This window comes from Pseudorasbora parva, chromosome 5, assembly GCF_024679245.1.
Source record: "Pseudorasbora parva isolate DD20220531a chromosome 5, ASM2467924v1, whole genome shotgun sequence".
NCBI classification, from domain to species: Eukaryota; Metazoa; Chordata; class Actinopteri; order Cypriniformes; family Gobionidae; genus Pseudorasbora; species Pseudorasbora parva.
The window spans coordinates 36,111,342-36,137,133 of record NC_090176.1 but is presented as its reverse complement, the minus strand read 5'-3'; the positions used below and the strand labels follow the sequence as shown (position 1 = coordinate 36,137,133).

Here is a 25,792-nt window from a genome sequence, read left to right as displayed (position 1 = left end):
CACTGAGTTTGAATTAAGAACAGCCGTTACAGTGTTCAACCCAATTTCTGCTACCTCAAACACTTAAGAAACCATGCTTGATTTAAGGAATTTGCATCAGAAACGTTTATTTTGGTAAAATCATACAATAAATGCACAGCCGAGTCGTCTCATGCAGTGCAGAGCCTAGAAGCTACGACAAAGCAAATACTAAATCTAAAGAGCTCTGGTGTCCTCTCGGAGAACTATTCCCCTAATTCCGTCTGAATGAAGGGCGGGGGGTGTGTGATTTCAGTGTTTCCAATGCACATTAAGACTTATTGCTAGCGTGGATACTTGCAGCTTCTCCTGAGTGGACTAATACCAGAGTTTCCATATGTGTAAATACAATAGAGATCAACCACGTGTTCAAGGTTGCCATGTGCCAGACATTGACAGAAACATAACTTCAACAAAACAAACGGCAATCTGTTTGACAGAAAAAAGCACACATTTGGAGAATCTGGACACTTTTTGCACTGATACTTTTTTTTTTTTTTTTTTACTTTTTTTTTTCCGACTTGATTCCAAACCTTGGCATGTTTTATTTCCCTGTTTCCAATTTTGAAAGCCAATTGGTAATTCCATAGCAACGTGTTGCCGTTAGGCCTTTAACAGCTGTGGAAACTGACCGAGTCCATTATGTCTGAAACATTAAAAAGCTCACACTACCCCGAAATATATAGAAATTTTTCACGCATACAGGTGACATTCAACATTCAAGTGCCAGTGTTTAGTTATTGTCTTTTGGTCAAGTTACTTGAAACTTTCAAAGAATCACTTTGAGGCTTATAAAAATAAATATTTCTCAAAAAATGCTTAATAAATTACACAAAACTAGCAGCAAAAGTAGAATCTAGAAATCTGTGTGCAAATAGCTAAATTCCCCACTGCTGATCGCCCTGGTCCCAAATAAATCCTGGTAAATAGTGAGAACCCTTCCCCTTTTGTAAACAAGCTGCGTATCTCGTCTCCTGACACAATATTTGGAAGCTTGAGGACATGCACTCAAGACACGTATATAAAAATCGAGATGTGCAATAAAAGAACTTTGTAAAACTTGATGGGCACAACGTACATGGGCCTAGACCTAACTAAAAGTAGCACCATTCAACTTGAAGTTCTCAATACTGTCAGTGCATCTGATGAATTCATCAGTTAAAAACAAAAAAAGAAAGTCAAGGCACAACTCACTTGAGAAGAACGTCTATTGCACTTGCGATAAATGCCTTATTTCTCCTCCACTCGACCGCTTCCTTCCTTTTCAAGGAAAAGGAAGCAAAAAACTGGCTCCTCAGCCAGTGGTTTAGTTCACATCTAACCAGATGAATTTCAGGAGCTGACAGCATTCGTATACCTGGTGTCCAGCTCCCGCAAAGAACAGCGGGACCTGACACAAGCTAAAATGGTGGCCTGTCTAACTGCATTCGCGTCAGGCCCAACGCAAACAAACTCCCGGTTCGGCTCTGTCAATGCCTCAAAATGAACTCTCACGCTGCCTCTACCTACAAAAAGGGAGCCATGCCTGCTGCGCAGCTTGAAAAGAGAGGACGTTTGTATTAAAAGAAAGCCTGCAACAATTCATTAGTCTTCTCTCCTTGACCAAAAAACAAAACACTAGCATGCGTATATGACCAAAGCGGTCATGTTCCAAAGGCACGGCCGCTTTGGTTCTGTGGTCCGTTTGTAGCCATTTGAACTTCACTTACAGGATGGCAGGCATTTTTTGTTTTGCTGACATTTGTAAAGAAACATTTTACCAAAAAACCTTAGAGGTTCTCAATAAAATCACATCTGCTTCTCTAAAATGTTGAGAGGAAAAAAAAGTAGTACTTAACAAAAAATGCTGCCCACTTACAGTGGCTAGCATGTGGTTCTTACTAGCTGCCATAACACTGTCAATTAAAACAAGTGGATTAAGAAGTTCCAGCATTTTGAATTTTCTAACACTGAGGGTTTCCAATATTTCGTCATGAATATCACAACTGGAATGGCCTTTTCAAGACAACCATATCCCTAAATAGGTGTCTCTCCAGGATAGAGTGAGCAAAACAAAAGTAACTCAGACTGATTTGTCCCTTGCGAGACAAGTTGCTTCACAGAACGGTTCAAACGCCTGCAAAGCGCCTGTGATGGTGCTTTACTTTGTGGCTTGTATTATTGGCTTCATGATATTGGTGATAATTTTGAAGTTCAAATGGAACAGAGACTCATATCATCCCAGTATTTGCCAAGGTTTGATTAAGTACAAGCTTTCGAATGCCTTTACAGCAAAAAAAACAAACAAAAACAAATTAAGCTCTTGGCCAAGTTCACTCGGAATTAACAAAACTAAATGTCTGTCTATACTCAAAAAGGCACAGTACATTCACATAAAAATGATCCTCTTTTTTTAAAACAAAGAAAGAAAAAGAAAAAGTGCTGTAATAGGTCAAATACACAAGTGGGCATCCTTGATATTCTGCTCCGGTTTTGCCACAGATCAGCTCCCTTTAGAATGTGGGCAGAGAATCACAGCGTGTAATGTACCGAGTTCATAAAGCTACACAGGGGGTAGAGTCTGGCTATGATAACATGTGGCTTCCATTCAGGTCTAGTTTGGAAAACATATTTAGTTGCCCCACCAGTCCACCTGGGCATAGTTTCCGCCATAGTTTCCATAACTGCCCCCGTAGCTGTCACCACCGAAACTCCCAAAGCCACCTAAAACAGACACTTACATCAGGACTGCTTTCAAGAATTAAATTATATATAAAAGAAAACTTAAACTTTAAAATGTACACCTTAAACTACTACTGTTTTTACAGTATTTGTGTAATTTAATCATATTTATAAATAATAAAATGTTAATGTATTATGTAAAGACTTAATAAACAGTAAAAAAAAAAAAAAACAACTATCCTAATTCCATTTTAAAATGTAATAAGTAAACAACTACATTATAAAAGCTGCAAAAAAAGATTGATTTGTCAGGCCATTCCTAATGCTTGAATTAAATGTTACCCAATTAAAACTTAGTGTCAATGTGACAAAGTAAACTAACCCTTATTGCCTCCAAAACCTCTGTTCCCTCCATGGCCACCAGCGCTGCGAGCACCACGGTTGCCGAAAGTGTTTCCACCCGCAGCCATCTGGCGGTAATCCCTGGCCCCGAAGCCACCAGAGAACCTGAAGAAGAATAACATGTCACAATCCTGGAAAATATACAAATACAATGGGGAGAGCAGGAGGTTTCCGTACCTCTTGGGACGCCCACGGTTGGTGCTCTTGTGCTGGTGCTCGTAGGCTAGGTTCTCAAGCCAGGAAGGCACCTCCTGTTTGGCCTCCACCAGGATGTCCAGCAGATCTTTAGTGATGTTGCTGTTCTTATCATTGTAGAAGGATGTGGCCAGCCCTGAAGAAAAATCAATAATTCAAACAGATATTCTGGCAAAAACAAGAGGCGTACAAGGTCTTGACAGGTTGACATTAACTTTTTTAATTGGTTGCACTGGTGCTCTCAACTTTTTATGAGCACAAGCACAAATGTAGGTGCACCACAATTAAAATGCGTATACATTATATCATTTCAAATGTTAGAATAAAAAGGTTGCTTGTCTGGATTTTTTAAAAAATTGTATTAGAAATCATTTATTCTGAAGCAATATTCTCACCAGTGTGCTATTTAAATCTGCATATTTGTGATATTTACCTTGAGGGCATTTTTTTTAACCTTTATAAAAAGGTAATTTTCCCCTAATCTTATTAAATGTATGCTTTATCTTTCATTTTAAATTCTTAAATGTAATCAATAATTTAAATTAGAATAATAAGACACTATAGGGCTGTTGACAATCCAATTAAGTCATTACACTGAAAAATTACAAAATTAAAATTGCACTGAATAATATTATGAGATTATGGTTTAGTGATCTAATGATGTTTCTAAGAACTACATTTTAAAAATATTTTTAAGGGAGAGCCCTCATTATTATTATTGATTATTTTATTATTATATTTTTATTATTACGACATATTTATTTTTTGTGTGTCAATGTTATTATAAATTTTTCCTAGCAGCTGGGGTTGCACTGTTGGGATGGTAATTTGTGGGTGAAAAACGTGAAAAAGCAATGCCTTTAGAAATGTTTCTGTCACTGAATACTTTCTATGTACCTTGTTCTGATTAAACAAAGAAAGAAAAAAAAAGAAAAAAAGAGGCAGGTGTTTATGTATGGGTCATTGATTCTTTGACAACCGATTACAGGTCCTTCTAAAAAAAAATTGCATATTGTGATAAAGTTAATTATTTTCCATAATTTAATGATAGAAATTAAACTTTTAATTTTAGATTCATTGCACACCAACTGAAATTCTTCAGGTCTTTTATTGTTTTAATACTGATGATTTTGGCATACAGAAATGAAAACCCAAAATATCCATCTAAAAAAATTTGCATATTTCATCCGACCAATAAAAGAAAAGCGTTTTTAATACAAAAAAAGTCAACCTTCAAATAATTATGTTCAGTTATGCACTCAATACTGGGTCGGGAATCCTTTTGCAGAAATGACTGCTTCAATGCGGCGTGGCATGGAGGCGATCAGCCTGTGGCACTGCTGAGGTGTTATGGAGGCCCAGGATGCTTCGATAGCGGTCTTAAGCTCATCCAGAGTGTTGGGTCTTGCGTCTCTCAACTTTCTCTTCACAATATCCCACAGATTCTCTATGGGGTTCAGGTCAGGAGAGTTGGCAGGCCAATTGAACACAGTAATACCATGGTCAGTAAACCATTAACCAGTGGTTTTGGCACTGTGAGCAGGTGTCAGGTCGTAATGAAATCTTCATCTCCATAAAGCTTTTCAGCAGATGGAAGCATGAAGTGCTCCAAAATCTCCTGATAGCTAGCTGCATTGACCCTGCCCTTGATAAAACACAGTGGACCAACACCAGCAGCTGACATGGCACCCCAGACCATCACTGACTGTGGGTACTTGACACTGGACTTCAGGCATTTTGGCATTTCCTTCTCCCCAGTCTTCCTTCAGACTCTGGCACCTTGATTTCCGAATGAAATGCAAAATTTTGCTTTCATCCGAAAAAAAAGTACTTTGGACCACTGAGCAACAGTCCAGTGCTGTTTCTCTGTAGCCCAAAGTGGCTTGACCTGGGGAATGCGGCACCTGTAGCCCATTTCCAGCACACGCCTGTGCACGGTGGCTCTGGATGTTTCTACTCCAGACTCAGCCCACTGCTTCCGCAGTTCCCCCAAGGTCTGGAATCGGTCCTTCTTCACAATCTTCCTCAGGGTCTGGTCCCCTCTTCTCGTTGTGAAGCGTTTTTTGCCACACTTTTTCCTTCCCACAGACTTCCCACTGAGGTGCCTTGATACAGCACTCTGGGAACAGCCTATTCGTTCAGAAATTTCTTTCTGTGTCTTACCCCCTCTCTCTTGAGGGCGTCAATGATGGCCTTCTGGACAGCAGTCAGGTCGACAGTCTTACCCATGATTGCGGTTTTGAGTTTTTAAAAGCCTCAGGAATCTTTTGCAGGTGTTTAGAGTTAATTAGTTGATTCAGATGATTAGGTTAATAGCTCGTTTAGAGAACCTTTTCATGATATGCTAATTTTTTTAGATTTTGGGTTTTCATGAGCTGTATGCCAAAATCATCAGTATTTAAACAATAAAAGACCCGAAATATTTCAGTTGGTGTGCAATGAATCTAAAATATATGAAAGTTTAATTTTTAGCATTACATTATGGAAAATAATGAACTTTATCACAATATGCTAATTTTTTGGAAGGACCTATAGAAGCACCTGTAGTTTGTTGTCAAAAATAAAGCATTTATTAATTCAAGAGTGTGCTATTAATTCAGATGTGGCGCTGTGTTTCTGCTGTGATCTTTGTTTGGAACTATTTTTGCAGCTGAAACAGTTAAAATTATATTTATTGAACTGTTGTATGAAATCAAGATCACATTTTCAATCTCTGCATGGACGCTGCACTGATGTCTCCTCGAGCCTCAAAAGCTCAACTATGTTACCGTCGGTGACATTATAGCAAGTGCATTATCATCCACAATTAATCGCCACTTACACTAAATTAAATTAAATCAGAATCACTCGCGCATTTTGGTGATTCCCTAGTTATTTGTTATTAACGTTTTAATCATGCTAATTGTCTGGTTGGGCAAGTACAATTCTTTCACTTGCAACTTCAAAAAATCCTCTTCTACAGCTTTTGTGCACTACATTTTGTGCATCAATTAGCTCCCTGGAATGTGACAGAGTACAGTGAAGGAGTGATAGACAGCTAATATTAACCAACCTAAAGTCTGCTTTAAAGAGCGTTAAGATGACCTTTAATTGGTTGTGTGACAGAACGGTGGACCTGTCACTGTATCAGTTCACAGCAGGCACATACTGTGCAGCAACTAGAGAACGTTTTGTAGAGAAATTAAAACAGGCCACACCTCACTCACACAAATGCTCCCCAATATTTTTTTGAGATCACACATTACATTCTGGGTGCACAAATGACAAACATGGTCGCAATTCCAACCCCTGAAGTTATTTCTAAAACTCACCAAGGTTTCCCACACGGCCTGTACGACCAATGCGGTGGACGTATTCCTCAATGTCACTGGGCAAGTCAAAATTGATCACATGTTTCACATTGGAGATGTCCAGGCCACGGGCAGCTACCTATCAAGCAAAAAACACAATCAGTCAAAAAGCACACGAAAAAGTACAGGCTTTCAGTAAACTCACAGACTCTACTCACAGCAGTTGCAACCATGATAGGGCAGCGTCCAGAACGGAACTGCTGGAGCGCTTCCTCCCGATCACGCTGAGAGCGGTCGCCATGGATACTGGTGCAGGCATAGCCCTCACGGTAGAGGAAGTCCTCAAGAGCGTCGGCACCCTTCTTAGTCTCCACAAACACCAGTGTGAGAGAATCCTTGCCTGTAAGGAGAAAGTATGTCACTTTTGATAAAGCACCTGTCAAATGCAGAAGTGTGTTTGTAACCCTAATTATCTGAATTTAGTGCAACATCAGCCAGTTTGTATCTATACAGCAGTCAAGTTTTGGCATGACTCCCATTAAAACATAAGAGGATGAAATTGTTGAGCACACTGCCATTAAAAATGTCCCACTACATGATTTCTCTCCCTTCCTTTAAGATACTAACAGAAGACTTCTGCTAGTCCGTGATTAGATAATGTTGGCATGGTAACAATCTGTTAACAAGACTTATCGAAAAACACTGGTATCTCAGTATGGTGTTGCTATGGATATACAGTTAGGAAAATAAGTATTTGAACACTGTGCTATTTTGCAAGTCCTCCCCACTTATAAATCATGGAGGGGTCTGAAATTGTCATATGTGCATGTCCAATGTGAGAGACAATCTAAAAAAAATTAAAAAAAATAATAAAAAAAATCAATGTATGATTTTTTAAACTATTTATTTGTATGATACAGCTGCAAATAAGTATTTGAACAACTGAGAAAATCAATGTTAATATTTGGTACAGTAGCCTTTGTTTGCAATTACAGAGGTCAAACGTTTCCTGTAGTTTTTCACCAGGTTTGCGCACACTGCAGGAGGGATTTTGGCCTAATCCTCCACACTCTGAGAAGTAGAGTTTGAGCTCCCTCCAAAGATCCTCTATTCGGTTTAGGTCAGGAGACTGGCTAGGCTACACCAGAACCTTGATATGCTTCTTACAGAGCCACTCCTTTGTTATCCTCATAGACTGTAAAAAAATATGGACGTAGTGTCCCTGACGTCCCCCATAGGATTCCGATAAGCCGTTCTGAAGCTTAAAGTATGGGTGAGCTGGCCGTTGCCATCTTGTGAGCGAGTCATCACGTGTCACTCCCGGATAACAGAAAATGGGCAAAAAGGCGGGATGTGCGCGGCAGATAAATGGCTATCCACTTGTAGCCACACCCTTAATTATGCAGAACTTTAAGGCTTTCTATAACGTAAACGAATGAGTTATAAAAAAATTCACCCCCCTCACAGTTGTCATGAAGCTCAAAATTAGCCTTATAAGCCAAAACCACAATTAGTTCCAGGCTCTAAATATGTTTTTTTCTGCTTTAAAGTTGAGAATTTTAACATGGGGCTCAATGAGATTCTGCTCCCTTCTGGAGCCTGTCCCTAGTGGCCAGTTGAGGAATTGAAGTTTACATTACTTCCGTATTGGCTTCAAGAGAGATCGCGGGAGGTTGCCGCTTGGTTATCCTGGCTGTGTGCTTTGGGTCATTGTCATGTTGGAAGACCCAGCCTCGACTCATCTTCAATACTCTAACTGAGTGAAGGAGGTTGTTCCCCAAAATCTCGCAATACATGGCCCCGGTCATCCTCTCCTTAATACAGTGCAGTCGCCCTGTCCCATGTGCAGAAAAACACCCCATACTTCACAGTAAGGATGATGTTCTTGGGATTGTAATCATCATTCTTCTTCCTCCAAACACGTTTAGTGGAATTATGACCAAAAAGATCTATTTTGGTCTCATCTGAACACATGACTTTCTCTCATGACTCCTCTGGATCATCCAAATAGTCACTGGCAAACTTAAGATGGGCCTGGTCATGTGCTGGTTTAAGCAGGGGAACGTTCCGAAAATGTATGATTTCAAACCATGATGTCTTAGTGTATTGCCAACAGTAACCTTGGAAACCTTTAGGATAATAAATGGAGTGGAGGTGGACATTTTAAAGGCAGACTAACAGGTCTTTTAGGGTCATTCTAGCTGATAGACAGGTGTTTAAATACTTATTTGCAGCTGTATCGTATAATCTAAAAAAAAAATCCAGAAATCACACTATATGATTTTTAAACTATTTATTTGTCTCTCTTACAGTGGACATGCACCTACGATGACAATTTCAGACTCCTCCATTATTTCCAAGTGGGAGAACTTGCAAAATAGCAGGGTGTTCAAATACTTATCCTCACTGTACATGAGAGCGGGTCACTGTATCTACAGGTCTACTAGCACAACAGAAAAATCTAAAAGTATCATCTTTAGCTCTTCAGCGTCACTGCAAAAAAAAAGCCATGGGAGGGAAAATTCTTACCACATCCTTGTATTACACTATTAACAATAGAGCTGCAACAACTATTTGATACAATTGATAATAGATTATGAAAATCACTGACAACAATTCTCATTATCGATCAGTTGGGTCTGCCATTAACTTCCACTAGTCATGCCAATTACAGCACTGAATAACACAAATATAATAACACAGGAAAAGTTAATTAATAAAGCACCAAAAACTTGAGATTTCTTTATTTAAGCTTAAAGCTAATGTATTAACGTTTAACATGCACTGTCATGGGCTTTGACAGATGAGTGTCCGTCCTCAGCCCAAAACATTCATTTTACAGGTTAGATCCTTATCTGTAAATGTTACCAATTCACGCATGGATTTCTATTTTGCATGAAAGCGCGTCCTTATAGTCTGCATTGAGTTTCAAACTTCACTGAACGAGCACCGGTGTGGTGGGCGCATGTGCATCAAACTAGCCTGGTTAAAACCAGACCATTCTCAGTAGTAACGTTTGGCAAAGCTTCATAGACAAATCATTTCCAAAGGGGCGTCACCAACGGACGATGACATATGCAGAGCGACAGAGAAACATCTGAGACAGCATTTCTGCTTGCGATTTCGAGGATGTTGCAAATGGCTTCTGAAGACATTTGCCGTTGTTATAAAATAAATATGATAATAGCTGGTGTCCACCGCCACTCCATCAACAATTTTGCAAAATTTGGAAAACCTAATAGCATTTCAGACCGACTGGAACATCTCGGATTGACGGTCAAACAGAAAACATTCAGCTCTGATCGCATTTGCCCCCGTTGTAAAGCATTTGTATTGCAATTAGAACGTGATTTGCAATATTTTGAAAATTAAATAATATTGAGGAGTCTTTAGAAAATTATGTCTCACAAACTTTGTTCTAAAACATCTGAAATGACTGAATTTGAATATTGTCAGACTTGAGCATAGTTACGCTAGTTATTCATTTACAATTTTTACATGATTACCAGATCTAGTCTAGTCATGATAACCAGATCTAGTGTAAGGAAATAAGCACAGAAAGGCCAGATCCAAAGCTGCTGTGTGGTGTTAGCAAAATGATCACACCCGCCATCCTCCTCATCACAGTAGCCGGTGCAATCCACAACTGGGAGCCAAGTGTTGTTCTTTGCTCGGGTTAACGAAAAGGAAAAGTTTAAATCGCTTAAAACAGCTGATAGCTGATACGAACGAGTGATGTTCCACAGTGGCATTCTGCTTTCACTGTCACTGTTCTGTCGTCATCGTGTAAAGCCTGCCCCAACGTTTCTGATTGGTGCCGCAATTTCGACGGATTGAAAATGGGTTTAAATGAGCTCTTTGCCAGACTACTTGCAGAGCAAATCTAAATTTGCCGGAAGTTGTCTGGGTTTTCCCAGGCTAGCGTCAAACAGAAAGGACAGTCGATATGGAGACCAAAAATATTCAGTACAAAAAAATAATTTAACTGAAATATCCACTGTTTGACACTAAAGTTATTACTCATAAAATATGTGAATGCATGTTGATTTTTAAACATAAATTTAAAGGGATAACAGCATGTAATTAAATATAAATGTAAAACATTTCTAATAGCCTATTTACAGGATAAAGATATTACAGTTTAATTTGTTATCATTTGTTTTATTTATTTGTTGTAAAACTATGGTTCATTTTTTTAAAGCTATATTTAGGGCCCAAGCCCTGAAAGGGCGCAGAGCCCTATTGTTCTTCTAAGGATTATTTTTCTTTTTTTTTGTTATTATTATTATTTATTATTTTTTTACGCGACTATTTGGGCATTTTTGGGGCCCTTCCCGTGCTCGAAAACTCTTGAAACTTTGCACACACATCAGAATGCGCGGCCATCAGGGCCGGGCTAAGGCTGGGACCCGGGCGTGGCAGGGGGGCTCGACAGCGCCCCCTAAAGTGGGGTCTGAAAACGTGGTCTATAAATCAAACCAACTTGCACGTACATATATGAAACTCGGTACACATATAGAGCTCATCGGGCCGAAAAACTTTCGTGCTCTAAGTTATGCGTCAGCCCAACAGGAAGTGAGCTATTATGGGTTGTTCGGAAAACGCACGCTCTGGAATTTGCGATACTCCTCCTAGACGATTCACCCGATCAGCACCAAACTCGGTCAGCCTGAAGTCAAGACACTGAGGATGCTAAATTGTGAGCAACTTTTTGATATCTCAAACGGTTTGGCCGTGGGGAAGAGACGAATTTATGGCGAGAAAAGGGAAACAGGAAGTGTGTTATAACTTTTGCATACATTAATTCATTTTGATGAAACTTCAGCTGTGTGTTCGTTGTAAGAGGCTGATCACATGGATATGACTTTTGTGAGTCAAAGTTATAGCGCCACCAACTGGCAGCAGGAAGTGTCACTTTTGTCCAAAGCGGGGGGTTAGTTTTATCTGCATTCACCAAACTCGGTATATATATTGTACATTTCGAGCCGGACAACTTTCTAATTTACAGTCATTAGCTCTGACCAACAGGAAGTCAGATAATTTGGTTGGAAGATAACAAGAAGTGGCAAAACGAGCTCTGAGTTTTTACCCTCTCCTCAAAAGCGATTCATTCAATTTCCTCCAAACTCGGACAACATGAAGTAAATATACAGAAGATGCTAAAATGCGAACGGTTATTGGATATCTCAAACGGTGGTCCCGTAGCAAAAGCCTAAAAAACACAAAATAAGAACACAAGTGCCTGGTTCATAAATAAGGCTATACTCCCACCTGCTGGTTATTCTATATATCACACTGTTGTTTTTTTTTGTTTTTTTTTTCAACACTTATGCTCTCACTTAAATGACCAGTAGAGGGCAATATTGTATAAGCTTTCAAGCAAAAAACCTTGCCTCTGTGTGTGTGTGTGAGAATGGTTTTCTAGGCTGGTGGGGACTTAAACCTGAATGCACACAGACTCATGGAGACTTCCCAATGGGTACAAAAGCTAATAAATCAGACAGAATGAGTTCTTTTGAAGAAAGTTTTGTGTGATGGGTAGGTTTTGGGGCAGGGGCAGTGTAGGATGACAGAATATGGTTTGAACATGCATAAAAACCATTACGTCTATGAGTCCCCAGAAAGATAGTGAACCAGACATGAGTGTGTGTGTATGTGTGTGTGTTTGTGGGTGGGTGTGTGTGTTGTGGATGGGGGATGGTGAATGGGCTTAACTGATAAGAGTTGCCTGCAGCATACTTCAGCATTACTACTGTGTGTGTGTGTGCGTGTGTGTGTGTGTTCTTTTTGCTAGCCTGGTGGGGACTTCAACCTGAATGCACACAGACTGATGGGGACACGTGTCACTGATTTCTACAGTGTGTGTGTATGTGTGTGTGAGCCACTCTTCTGTCTAAAAAGATTACCTCTCAATGCTGTGCTTTGGCCTGCATTAAAGGATAAAACATTTTATTCTGGGTTTGAATAAAAAAATGAATGTATAAAACCAGTTTATTTGTAGGGCATTGACAATATTGTTTTATATAATTAGTTAAATAATTGTGTTAATACAAATAATTATTAATAAAAAAATATAAATATAAAAAAACATTACTAACAAAAGAAAAAAACACATTTAATTGTCTTAAAAAAAAGTAGATTAATGCCTTTTGTTTAAATATAAATATAGAATAACTAAATATAGAATAACCAGAAGGTGGGAGTGTAGCCTTATTTAGTAACCAGGTTGGATATGTCCTAGGGAACACTGTTTTGAAGATAAAACTATTGTTGTTATTGCAATACAGTGTTTTCAGACAGTGAAATAAAAACAATGTTCGCTCACTGTTTAGATTTTGTGTCTGTCATTCCCCTTCCCCCTCCCTCTCTCAGGATCACTCTGTGTGTGTGTGTGTGTGTGGAGGGGGTCTCTCTCACTGTGTGTGTGTGTGTGTGTGTGTGTGTGTGTGTGTGTGTAGGGGGTCTCTCTCACTCTGTCTGTGTCACCTTGTCTCTTGTTTTTTCATAATTTAACCCTTTCATATCATAGGCTATCAGCAATATCTATCACTTTATTGTGAAAAATAAGTTTAAAAAAAAAAATATATATATATATATATATATATATATATATATATATATATATATATATATATATATATATATATATATATATATATATAAATAAAATACTGGTCTTCTGAACTTACAATATTTTGAGCTGCAAAAAATACATTTGCACATAATTGAAAGTGATATCCTAATACTTTTAATTGTTTTCTGTAACATTGGCTTTAAAAAAGGTCATGTGCTGTGTTTGCAAAGATCATGTATGACACCTCTTTAAACTAATTATTTATTGATAGAATTCAAATGGATTAAAAAATTAAATTTCACATGATCTTATAAAAGTGGCTGTTTATTATAAACTTCCATAAATTATATGCACGCATATTACTCTTACCTGACACTGATATTAAAATCATTGTTACGGTCTCTGTGATTTGGCTTAATTTATTTTTAAGAGAAGTGTAAGGATAATACAACTTCAGCATTTGGACAGTATTCTGCACTCATTTTGAAATTGACATTTGACATCATCTGACATAAAATTAATGAATAAAATGTAATTGATCTCAGAGATGTGACTGTTGTGGTCCCTGGTCATAGCAGCACCAGTTGCTGCAGTTAATGAGGTGAATTCAAATGACTTAGACAAAGTCCCATTATTTATTTTTCCCATATTAAATGCCTATTGGCCTGCTGCGCACAGTTAAGCTGATGCCACCGGGGTGGCGGTGCCCCCGGCTTGGGCCCGTCATCGCTGCTCGCAGCTTTAATAACTATATATGTTTTCATAGCACTAAGCTGACACATTTTTTTGAAGGACAGCATTGGGCAGGATGTGGAATAGTGTGTGAATAAAAAAATAAAAGCACTTCATTCCATTAATTGAAAAAATTATTGGCCAACTAATCGATTACCAAAATAATCGTTAGTTGCAGCCCTAGTAAACAGTACAAGTTCTAAAACTTTTCTGCTACAATACAATCTGTACAGCCACATAAATCACCTGTTCTCACACAGAGCTTGACCATGTCGGTTATTCATACAACAAGGACCAATGACATTGTAAAACAGTGGACCAGAAATGGCATCTCACCTGTGGCATTGAGCAGGTCAAGAAGAAAGGAGCGCTTGTCGTTCTCTTCCACCCAAACCACCTTCTGGGTGATGTTCTCTGAGGTAGAGCCCACACGGCCCACAGCCAAGAAGATATACTCCTCAAGAAAGTCACGGGCCAGAATCTATAAATAAAAGGGTACAGATGCAAAGAGGTCCTTAAAGAGGTCCTTATGAATATCGAGGTTCATAAGTAGACTTTCTGGTAAGTCTCAAATTAAATGCATACATACCTGGATCTCTTTTGGGAAGGTGGCACTAAACATCATGGTTTGACGAGCACCTTTTGGAGGCATGGTGTCCTGCTCCACAATACGTCTGATCTGGGGCTCGAAACCCATATCGAGCATTCTGTCAGCCTCATCCAACACTAAATATCTAGACAAAATATATCAATCAAGTACTTTCTCAGAACCAAGAACAACGATATACAATCTGCTATCTGGCTAGATGTTTTCTGTACTACACTTACTTGCAGTAATCCAGGCCAATCTTGCCTCGCTCCATCATGTCCACCAGACGACCAGGTGTGGCCACTAGCAGGTGACAGCCTCTTTCCAAATCACGAATCTGCTGGCCTATATCTGCACCTCCGTATACTACACACGGGCGCACTCTGGAGCGGTAAGCAAACTACAGAAGATGAGAACAAAAATAGTTGTGAGACCAGCTTTAAAAACAGAACCAATTTTTGTGAACCTGTAGTTGGTTCTCCAGCAAGATATACCTTTCTGGATTCATCATAAATCTGAAGAGCAAGCTCTCTGGTTGGAGCCAGGACTAGAGAGATGGGAAACTGCTTACGACGAACATACTTTCCATTCTCCTGCTTGAGAAAGACCAAAACAAAATGTATTAGTAGAACTTCTTACCCCTCACAAGATTCTTGGCACAACTTTAGACCAATAAAGAAATGTTAAATTGATCTGTATAATAACCTGGGCGCTGGCTTTGGTGGCCTGCAGTGCCTCTCCAGGTCCATCAGTGTAGATCTGACTGAGAACAGGAAGCAGGAAGGCTGCAGTCTTTCCCGAGCCTGAGTGAATGGAGCACACACACACACACCCTCAAACAGCTGCACACTGAAGTTTAATCCTGACGAGCAGCTAAAGCCAAACTTTGCACAACCTGGTCAACATTGCAGTTTATTCTGACCAAGCCAAACCTGCTGAAACAAAGTACTCATCTAAAAGGCAAGCTCACACCACCTGAACTTCCGTCGTGCTCACACTTGTCACCATCTTAATTGTACGTTTATGTCCTACATTGTATATGTATGTGTATGTTTTGTGTACAGCGACCATGAGCATGGGAAATGCGCTATATAAATAAAACATTATTATTATCTTGCCACACTGCACAAACTACAAAACATTTGGTCGAGGCAGTCCCAGGTTGTTGCAGACTTTAGAAATATGTCTGTGACTGCAAAATCCAGACAAAATTTGTGTAGTATTAGCTTGCCTTAATCGAATTATTTGAACTTGCCAAGAGTCCAAGAGTGTTGTTAGGCTAAGTTCTAGAAGATGCTCAAGTTGACATCAGTGACTTAAACCAACACAATACAAATGTCTAATGATATGACTTACATTAGTGATATTATATAGAATACCACTCTCACGATTTAAGAATAAAATGTTTTGTTGCATTTTCTAATGAAGTCACAGGGTAATGGGGAGTAACTGCATTTGGTACTTTTTGGACTTTGGATAAATGCATTCAAGGATCTGTCATTGAACTTTTGTAAAACATTTATTCATTCAATGGCTCTGTCCGAAAACCTAGGCAGCTGACTCGTTGCCTCGCTACCTTATCAGACAGTGACTTGTAAGGCAGTGTTTTGTGCATGAAGGCAACTCACGAAAGTAATTTCAGACAGACTTCTAAGGCAGTGTAACACTTTAATGATCTACAGCAAAATAGAGCGAGCTTTGGTGAGAACTAAACATGTTTAATTACTACATTAGTAATTTCTCACTAAAAATGACATCAGAAGTGGAAAATATTGGTCAAAAACATACATTTACACACAAACTGACCAGCAAACGCAACTTTCGGATGCCATCTTTTTCCCCCAGCTCAACTTTCACTGAATGAAAAGCACAGGATTGTGGCATATCAAAGACAGCGAAGGATAGATGTATGCCATCCTTATTTCCATCCTTATTTTTTTTTGTTTATCAGATGAAGGTCTCTCAGGAGACAGGAAGTGAAGCAAACAATTGATTTGGACTTTGCTTGATGCCGAAGGCAGCATTTTCCAGGTTTCGGACGCAGCCAATGACATGAACTTGGGCTCACACAATTGCTCATTTTACTCAAGTCAACCAGAAAAGTATTCACTTAAACAATGGGTCAACATTTACATTATGTAAATGACTCACAACACACAATACAGAATCAGCAGTCTTTGCCATTTCTGGCAAGTACAGCTAAAGCTATTTGCATTGTCCAACAGTGCCAAAAGCCCTGTTTGCTTAGTTTTACTTTATAACCTCATAATTGCAAATATAGTTTGGTGTTACTGGGATGCAATTATAAACCATTTTCACCATGGACATGTATGTCCACTGTCTAATGCCCCACCTGTTTGTGCACAGGCCATCAGGTCCCTCTTGGCCTTGATGATGGGAATTGCATACTTTTGAACAGGAGTAGGGCGTGTGTAGCGGCTTAAGTTGATGTTGCCCATAATTATCTCGCCCATGTCCACATCATGGAACTGAAAAGATAAACAGAAATTATCCAAAAACACATCATCTACCAGGGGCCTTTTGCACAAAACTAGGATAAGGGATTAAGCCAGAATATCTTAGTGATCCTATCTCTATTTAACCACTACTATACAGTTATTTTTCGTTATCGTTCTTGGTGTGAGTGTGCCTTCAGAGTACGTTTACATGACAGCAGTGTACTAAATTTTGCATACGATGACAAGATCACCAGGATATCCTGGCTTAATCCCATATCCTAGTTTTGTGCAATAGGCCCCAGTTTCTTTAGCAGTCTTGTATCTCATTTGTTTTGCTTTGGCACTTGATTCTACAAGGCACTATAATCATTAGGCTTACACTCTCAATATGCCCAGGAGAGTTCGTTCCAGTGGCCTCCACAGGAATGTCATCATACTTCTCAAAATTAATCCCTGTGTTGCTCCCAGCGAACAGCTCACTGTTGTTCAAGGTGGAGACAGAAGAGAAAACAATGGCTGTCACAATAACAGATGGACTCTCTCAGGAGACAAGACACTTTGCGATTAGCAGTGAGCCACTTACTTTTCTATGCGCTCATTGGGGGGCATAGGTTTTGACCAGTCCTCTTCATCTCTAGACTCTTCAACCCAACGACTGTTCCCTCCCGTTCCTCCTCCAAAGCCTCCACGCTCATACCTGTCAAGATCAATTTTTTGTAGTTAAAAACATTGCAGCAAAGCATAAATGCACTAAATTTTACTTAGATTTCTTCTGAGCACATTGCATTAAAAAGCTTATTTTATAATCCTATTGCTTAGAAAAGTAATAGCCAATTAATAGTAGTGCATATTAACTCAAACCACACAACTTGAAGCATCATTCACATCTGTAGCATGGGTGCAGCAATTTATGGCGACCTTTGTAGAAATGATGGGTGATAAAACAGACAAACTAGTAGATTATTTTGGATTATCACCTCTATCGCAGTTTCTTGCTGTGTGGAGCTTAAATGTTAAAATGCACACAAATATGGCAAAATGTAAGTAAAAATCTTGGCAAGTAGCCCAATAAACAGTCCTTAAGTAAACAAACATTTGGGAATTTGAACTTTTTACTTTCATTAGTTTTAGCTGAGATATTGCAATTGGTGTCAATAATGGCATCTAAAACAACCTTGTTACAATACGAGTACTGCATCCTTATTCACCTTCCTCTTGAGCCAGCTCCTCTGTCATTGAAGAACGCTGACTTCCCTCTATCCGAACGCCCACCAAAGCTAGTGTAGGCATCTCTGTTCACCACTGAGTTCCAGCCTCCATCTTTGTTCTCATAAGTGCCATAACCTACAATGTCATGTCAGATGTTTAAAACATGTACAACTTGCAAGGGGCCATTTACACAACACCGATTTCAACTAAAAACAGGAAATGTTCATTTACATGACAAACGGATTCCAAAGTGCAAGTTTTTGAAAAAGATACTGTTATCATCTATGTGTAAACTAAAAAATAAATAAAAATAAAAACAATTTGTGAAAAAAATGACATCATGGGCATGCATATTACGCAATCAGTCTATAGGCTCAGTTTTTCTTTATAAAGTGACATCAACTGGCCTGGCAGCACAATTTTCATTAGTCATTTTTGCAGATCTGAATGCTTTCAACTGTACACAAAGAACAAAGTACTAACTTTGTTTTTAGTACATCATTGTCACGTAAACATGCCCTCAATCTCTCTTCTATTATTTATTAGACTTGTAAAACTCGCACCTGCATTATGCATTGGCGGGTTGAAGGAACCACCATTCCTGCTTCCACGAAAGTTACCACGCCCTCCTCTGTCATTACGAGGAGGTCCACGGCCAAAGTTTGCAGTCCCATTCATACGACCATCATGGTACCCATTAACGAAACCGTTGCTACGACCACAGTCCCATCCTGGAGAATCTTTCAAATACAAAAATGACAGGCAGGTAAAGAACATCAGGATTTATAGGAAAAGGTTCTAATTTATAGCTTAGCTCAAAGCCAAGACTGGTTTCAGTGATGGTTGAGTGAGTGGCAGATGTGAAAGCCAATAAGCAATTTGTTCCTACTGCAGCAAATAGAACAATTCAGGTAAGTTGAGTGAACCAGACAAAGAGGATCATGACACGTCTCAAAAAAGCAGATCAAGAACACAAAGCTCAATAGGCATCTTTGGGCGGAACTGGCACTGCTGGTGTTTACAAAACCATATGAAATCCGAAATAAACCTGTTTGGTCATCCTAGTGACTCACCCAGCTAAAAATCCAGTTGAAGAAACAAAGAGCACACACACTCCAAAAAAACAAAACAAAAAAACACGTGAACTTTTACATTGCAATGTACTTTATCAAACCACGGTTGTGAACACACACAAACAAAAAGCACTAGTGCCTATACAGATTAAATCACCGCATAAACGGGTGATAATTTTCTGTCCGAAAACCACCAAAAGCAGGCCAAGCCATGCCACCGTCAGATGCTCTAATTTACCACAGCGATCAGCCCAGCTGATAACACTGGCTGCGTCCTCATTTCCATCGGTGGCTACACTGCTGTCGGTACGCGCAGGAGAGGCTGCAAGTGACACACACAGAAATTAGCCAGGACTGCGCACATGCATACACACTCATTACCCCAGTCTACAAAAACAGGCCAAACACAAATATTTTTCATTTCTAACCATGTCAGATGTGGCTATACGACACAACCAAACATTACTCAAAATGTACTTTACAAAGCTTTTAAAGAACACAATTACTGCTGACCTACTTGCTAATCAGGAAGCCAATGAATACTGTTAAACATATGAAGAGGAATCCAAAAACATTACCCGTGTGTCAGGCAATAAATGCAATAGAAGGCAAAGTAAACCACGAACAAACCCCTTAAAACAAACATTTGCCTACACAGACTTGCAATAAACGCAAACTTGCGGGAAAATGGCGTTTCATAGAGAGTATGAAACCAAACAATTGACGTGGCAGCAGTGAAACATGTCAAAGCTCAGAACAGTTGACCTTGAACAAATTATGTTGTGGTTTAGTTAAAGATGTTAACATGAGCACCACTTAGTATTTAAAAAGAATAGCCACACAATTAAGCATGCTATTGACATGTAGCATCAGGACACATCTTGATAAAAATCCACAAACTTCAGTCTCAGGGTCTAGTTAAAGTGCAGTGATGTCACAGGGGCAGAGAGCACAACAGCGGGACGATGCACAAGTCACATGCACAGAGATATACCACATCTGTCTGGCCAGCCACTAGTGTAGGTGTGATAAAACGAGAGCTCCTGGGACGGATATCTCTGGGAACCTAAGCAGAGGCACAGGGCACTTAAAAGACAACAATTCCTTCACAAATAAAGGAACGCAAGAGCAAATCAGGTTGTTTTTTTTAATAGTTACCGGTCCTAAAGTCATTCCATCCAGTTGGATAGTTATGCCTGTATCTTTGGTTTCCCTCAGGGTGCCAACTCTGAGGATACTGTTTAGGAGAAACTTGAGGAACAGTTTCACAATGTCAGAAGATGCCAAAATATTTAAAAGCATTCAAAGGAGTGTGTGTGTGCGCGCACTATCACATACAAGCCTCTCCTATTTGTTCACATTTAGAGTGTTAATTTGAACAGAAGAAAGGAGAAGAATGCAAGCAACCGCAGCTGCCGGGTAATCACAGAGAGTAGTCAGACAAAGTAATCAAAGCTTTGCAGACTCAAAAACAGCTCCTTCAGTTTCATAAAGTGTGAGGTTCACTCAACACTCTGAGACCTGGCTTTAAATGTCTGGCCTCAATGTACTGGCTCTGAAGGCATGGAATTAAACATTCATGCATCTTGGAAGCAAAGCACCTTCAGCAGAACCTGACCAAGACTTACAGCTCTGTACTGGTGCCACTGAATAACCGCTCTGTCTACCAGAGGAATAAGCATTTCCTGCTGTGAAAAAACAAGAATGAAGTCAAAGCGTAGAAAGAAAAATCAACAACCTATTATAAAACATTGATTTTAAGATCTCTTTAAAGTCATGAAATGGAGAGAGTGTGGCTCATCATTTGGAAGGAGAAAAACTCAAAATATTTATTATTTAAAAGAAAGCCTCAAAAAGACTTCCCAAAATATATTATACTGATACTTTTAGATAGATACTAACAAGCCATGAAACTTGTCTGCCAACAAGTATTTACACATGAGAGCAGTTGTGAATCATAGACAATTAAGGCACCCATAAAAAAAATTTAAAAAAGAAAACTCCTAACTCAACCCTTAAATATTTGCAAAACATGCATGCATCTGCAAATTTCTCATTTAAAGGTGGGGTAAGTGCTTTCTGGTAACCGATGCTGAGATTTCAAATCACCAAAACAAACACGCCCCTACCCCAAAAGATCTCACCCCATTTTGATAGCTACGCCACACATACACAATGTAGGCAGCGACTATGGTGGGTGTTACTATGGTAATCCAGATCGAATGTTCAATGAAAAAGTCATCCCTTACATCCCAAAAACACAAACAGTTCTCATAAACAACTTGATAGTACGAGCACGACAGTCCACATAACGAAAATATTAAAATAATGACAAGATGAGAGGGTTATATAGATCACTAAACGAGGAACCAAAGGAAATAAACCTATAGTAGGAGTTTATCGTCTTACTTTTCGGACACACTGCGAGCTAACGCTTCAATCATGACACTAGTGTTGTCACGATACCAAATTTTTGACTTCGATACCGATATTAAAATCGATACCACGGTAAAAACAAACAAAAAACCGGTTATATGAATATGACAACAGAACTTATTATTCATGGATTTATTTTTTTACTAAAAATTCACTTGGCCAGCAGTTCCTGCCCTGGTTTTTGACCATTCCCTTCTGTTATTGCTATAATAACTGCATACCAGTGTGAAGATGATCTTTACAGAGATCATCATTATCAACCATTCACTAACCTTTCACTTCTCAACAGGTTGGGATGACCAAAATCTTATTTTATGATACGAGTAATTTAATATATTTTAAATGTAACCTTATAATATAGATTTTTATATAGATTAGAAAAAAGTGATTTATTTTTCAGCTTCATTAGGTCTATTTAACAGTAGCAAGTCAAGAAAGAAATGAAATAATCAAATATAAAACTGCTTAGTCTTCACTGTTCACTCTATAATTTAACTATACACTGATTCTTAATAAATATATTTTAGTTATTTAGCCAAGCATGTGGTGGTTTTCTATTTTTCATTGTTTGCTTAACATTAATCTCAGAATATTAGGTCTGGCTTAAGACCTGCACGGATCTAATTACCTCAATTGTACACGGTCACTAAAGCCATATCCAACTGTGTTTACCTGAATACTCGCCAGAACGTGCAATTTTACATGTTTGACCATTCAAACCCAAATAATAATCTGCGAAAGAACTGAATGGCGATCGCATGTTTGTTGTCTGAAAGGCTTGTGCGCGCGCTTCATGTCAGAGTCCGGTGACACGAGCACGTCCCGCGCCGCGCTCTCTTCTCATGCGCGCATATTTCTGTTGCTTTCTCTGTCATGCGCTGCGCGTATATTTAACTCTTCTGCTACTTCCAATGTTTAGTGAACAGTGGAAGAAGAGCTCTGCACACACGTCCTGACACCTGCTGTCACACATCCACGCACATTAAGAAACAGCTCATATAGGCGCTGTCCTTCTTAAAGTACCGGTACTAATAAAACTCCATATCGTACCGTTTGTAATAGCAGGGTAATGCAATAATTTTCTAGTACCGATATATCGTGCAACACTACATGACACACAAGCATATTCAATGTTATTCGCCTATCGAGAAGAAATAAAGCAACCTCTGCATCTTGATTGCAGGCCTTAGTGTTCCTTAAGTTCTCTCTAGCAATGATAACTTCTTGCCTGATCGCAAGCCTTCTTTTGTTCCATAGACATTTTCTACATGTTTTTATCTGCCATCTCTCTTTCTGTCATCACTCAGCTAATGTCCATCCTGTGTGTCATGTCTTTTGAATAATGACGTGCGCTGAGCACTCTCACCATCATTAGTAGACACACCCCTTAATGCTGAATGGCTACAAGTTTGTTTTGGTACTTGGCCATAGACAATTTTATAAAGCATTTTTGAAATAACACTTAGCCCACCTTTAATAAAACAATCCACTGTTTTTAAAGTAAACCAGTGTAACATACCATTTTGTGGTAAGTCTTTGTTTCTCAAATGAGGAGGAATGTAACGCCCTGAAAGACAAGACATCCACTTACTCATTGATTTAATATTTTGTTTAAAAAAAACTATACTGGGTGCATTTAAGATGAAAGTTCAGGAACAGTAGAGGTGAAAAATGTACCCCCAAAAAAGTAGAGAACCAATATGAGTGTTTTTTTTTGTACTTTTCACTGCCATTTAGTTTGAATGTTGCAAAAGCACAGAATGAGAAAACACTTACGGCCAGTGCCAACACCCTGTCCATCAGGGGAGTTCAAGTCTAAGACAGCAAGCTGAAAGAAAAAGCAAAGAGTCATGTCAACTTAAGAGCTTATTCAATTAAAACCTGAAAATGTGGAATTTTCCAGGTTGACAACCTGTATGACTTTTTCCTACATGGAAAACAAAAGGACATGATAGGTCTCGGTCAACTTTCACTTTCAGCGTATTTTTTTCCCCTCCTTGAAATCAAAGTAAAACAACATTGGCCAATAACATCTTTTGTGTGTCACGATAAAGTTTAGAACAAGATCTGAGTAGATTAAATAACAGTTGAACTTGTGACTACTGACATCATGCAACTGCATGAATTGAGAATGGGCAATCTTAAACAAATTTATATATATATTAGTTTTATAAGTCCATGTTATAGAAGTTTTACATGCTTTTAAGAGATCATGTCAAAGATCATCTTTCAAAGGGGTAAAGCGTAATTTATAGGCCGTGGTCACGTGACTGTTTGCAGCAGCCATGTAAAGTGTCACATGAAATCAAGACCGTCCTGCGCAGGACATTTATAGTTGTCAACTGTGTAAAATAAAATGAAAAACCCCACAACACTCCCTTTGGACGTTATAAACTAATTTGAGTCCATAAATGTACCCGCTAGTATTAAATTGGTTAATCAAATGTCAAAAGCGCTAACCACAAAATGTATGGCCCTAGCCAAGCCTAAAGCCTACGATTGAGATACCAGGAGAGAGACGCATCGAATATGCCACAGTGGATGATCAAGAAATTGATAACTAGATAAAACACATATAATTCATTATCAGCCTGTTCTATGAAAAATGTATTCAATCTTATACGAGTTAAAAGGGTTGCATACAGGCCGCGGAATCTAATGTCAGACAAATTTCGACGCCATGAGTTTAACAGTAACTTACTTGTAAGAAGACAAACTACCGTATTTTAATACTTTTACATAAACTAATATAAACTATGTTTAGTGATACGATGACGGAAAAAGTTTAACGCTGATGTTGATTCTGGTAACGTTACGTTATATCGGCTGCCGAAATGCGGGGGGAAAAATAAACAAACAAGGAGAGGCGTCGGCAGTGTATTAAATAACACTTTAAACTCTAAATGTGCACATGATAAATTACCGTATAAACACAGCATATAGGGTATATCTATAATGAAATAAAAGATTATAACACGAGAAACTGCGGCTGTGTCTCAATACCTAACGTACTGAGCGGCCTTCTTTGACAACATTTGAGGCAACGCAATGGTAGGAATGCTGTCTAGGAAGTCAGCTCACTAGGATTTAACACATAGCCTGCGTGTCAAAGCCAACCGATCAAAGGGATTACAAAACTCACATATTTAAACACATATCCATAGCCTACCTGCTGCTCTAGACCGTGTGAACCGTCGACGACCACATGACTCATAACTAAACAGAATAAGTGAGGATTACTCCTTTATGTCCGAGAAGCCGTTTCTTTGTTGTCTAAAGGATTTCAGCCAAGTCTCCTTTTATAACGACGTCACTTGTTCTTTTGTAGTGCTTTCCTTCTCAGAGGGCTTTTTGTGCCAAGACTGCCGTAGAAAAAAAAGCAATGTTTACGTGTAAGTTATCCTCTCTCAGGCTTTGTATTGGCAAAAAAAAACAACGAAAATTGAAGTTTCTTTCAGGATGTCTCTTTATTCTGCCCCCTGTGCTGATGGCAGCCCAGTGTGTGCTGTGGCTGTTGGCTTCAGGCTAAATGCCATTGGATCAGCGAACGGAGGAAAGACGTCACAGTACCCGAAACATCGCGAGATTGTTAGATGTCCCTTGGCACCCGTATTTGATCATTTTTCATGTTGTGCTTCTGATGGAAAAACATATATATTATTAATACTCTCATTCATATATACATAATATAATCCTTTATTGGCTTTTTTGAAAGTTTTACATCCCCGTTTTTATTAACTTAGTTATCATGCATTTGCTGCTACTTTTTGAATGCATTTGTGCAAGGGCAAGGTAAATGTATGACCATTTCATTTTCAATCAAATCTTTTTTTCGAATTATCTAAAATGTCAGGAATTTATGTGCATTTAGGATAGCCTACATAAAATACTAGGCTATATTTTAAATTATTACGGTAATTAAGTCTATGAAATATACATTTAACACAATAGCATACTTTTAAAGAATAAACAACAATTTTACCTTGTTTGTCCAATACAGATATGAATATTTTTATGGGTATTTCTTCAACTTCTGCGATAAATAAAATGGTATCTGAAATCCTGTAGATAAAAGACAAACTCATGAAACACAAAATATACAACAGCAGACAATAAACAACAACTTTAGCCATTTGATCCTACTAACTAAAGAT

At 38.8% G+C, this 25,792-nt stretch overlaps 1 protein-coding gene across 10 annotated transcripts; it reads right to left on the bottom strand.

Moving 5' to 3' along the window:
- Positions 1–2,229: 2,229 nt before the first annotated feature.
- Positions 2,230–25,166, bottom strand: ddx3xa (DEAD-box helicase 3 X-linked a). 10 transcript variants are annotated; one of them, XM_067444107.1, is made up of 21 exons: positions 24,808–25,166; positions 23,415–23,466; positions 23,158–23,205; positions 20,831–20,890; positions 20,361–20,453; positions 20,197–20,268; positions 18,693–18,869; positions 18,129–18,264; positions 17,504–17,617; positions 17,300–17,399; positions 16,815–16,950; positions 15,167–15,264; positions 14,956–15,054; positions 14,701–14,861; positions 14,462–14,606; positions 14,209–14,353; positions 6,785–6,966; positions 6,588–6,705; positions 3,259–3,412; positions 3,062–3,186; positions 2,230–2,721 (listed from the first exon to the last, which is right to left on the bottom strand). In XM_067444107.1, the coding sequence occupies exons 1-21, from the start codon at positions 24,850–24,852 to the stop codon at positions 2,630–2,632; spliced, it is 2,352 nt and encodes a 783-aa protein (XP_067300208.1). In that variant the 5' UTR covers positions 24,853–25,166; the 3' UTR covers positions 2,230–2,629. The 10 variants fall into 10 exon arrangements, with proteins under 10 accessions (XP_067300208.1, XP_067300199.1, XP_067300200.1 ...); XM_067444098.1 differs by lacking the exons at positions 20,197–20,268; positions 20,361–20,453 and having other exon boundaries at positions 14,956–15,057; positions 24,808–25,165; XM_067444099.1 differs by lacking the exons at positions 20,197–20,268; positions 20,361–20,453 and having other exon boundaries at positions 24,808–25,165.
- Positions 25,167–25,792: the final 626 nt, after the last annotated feature.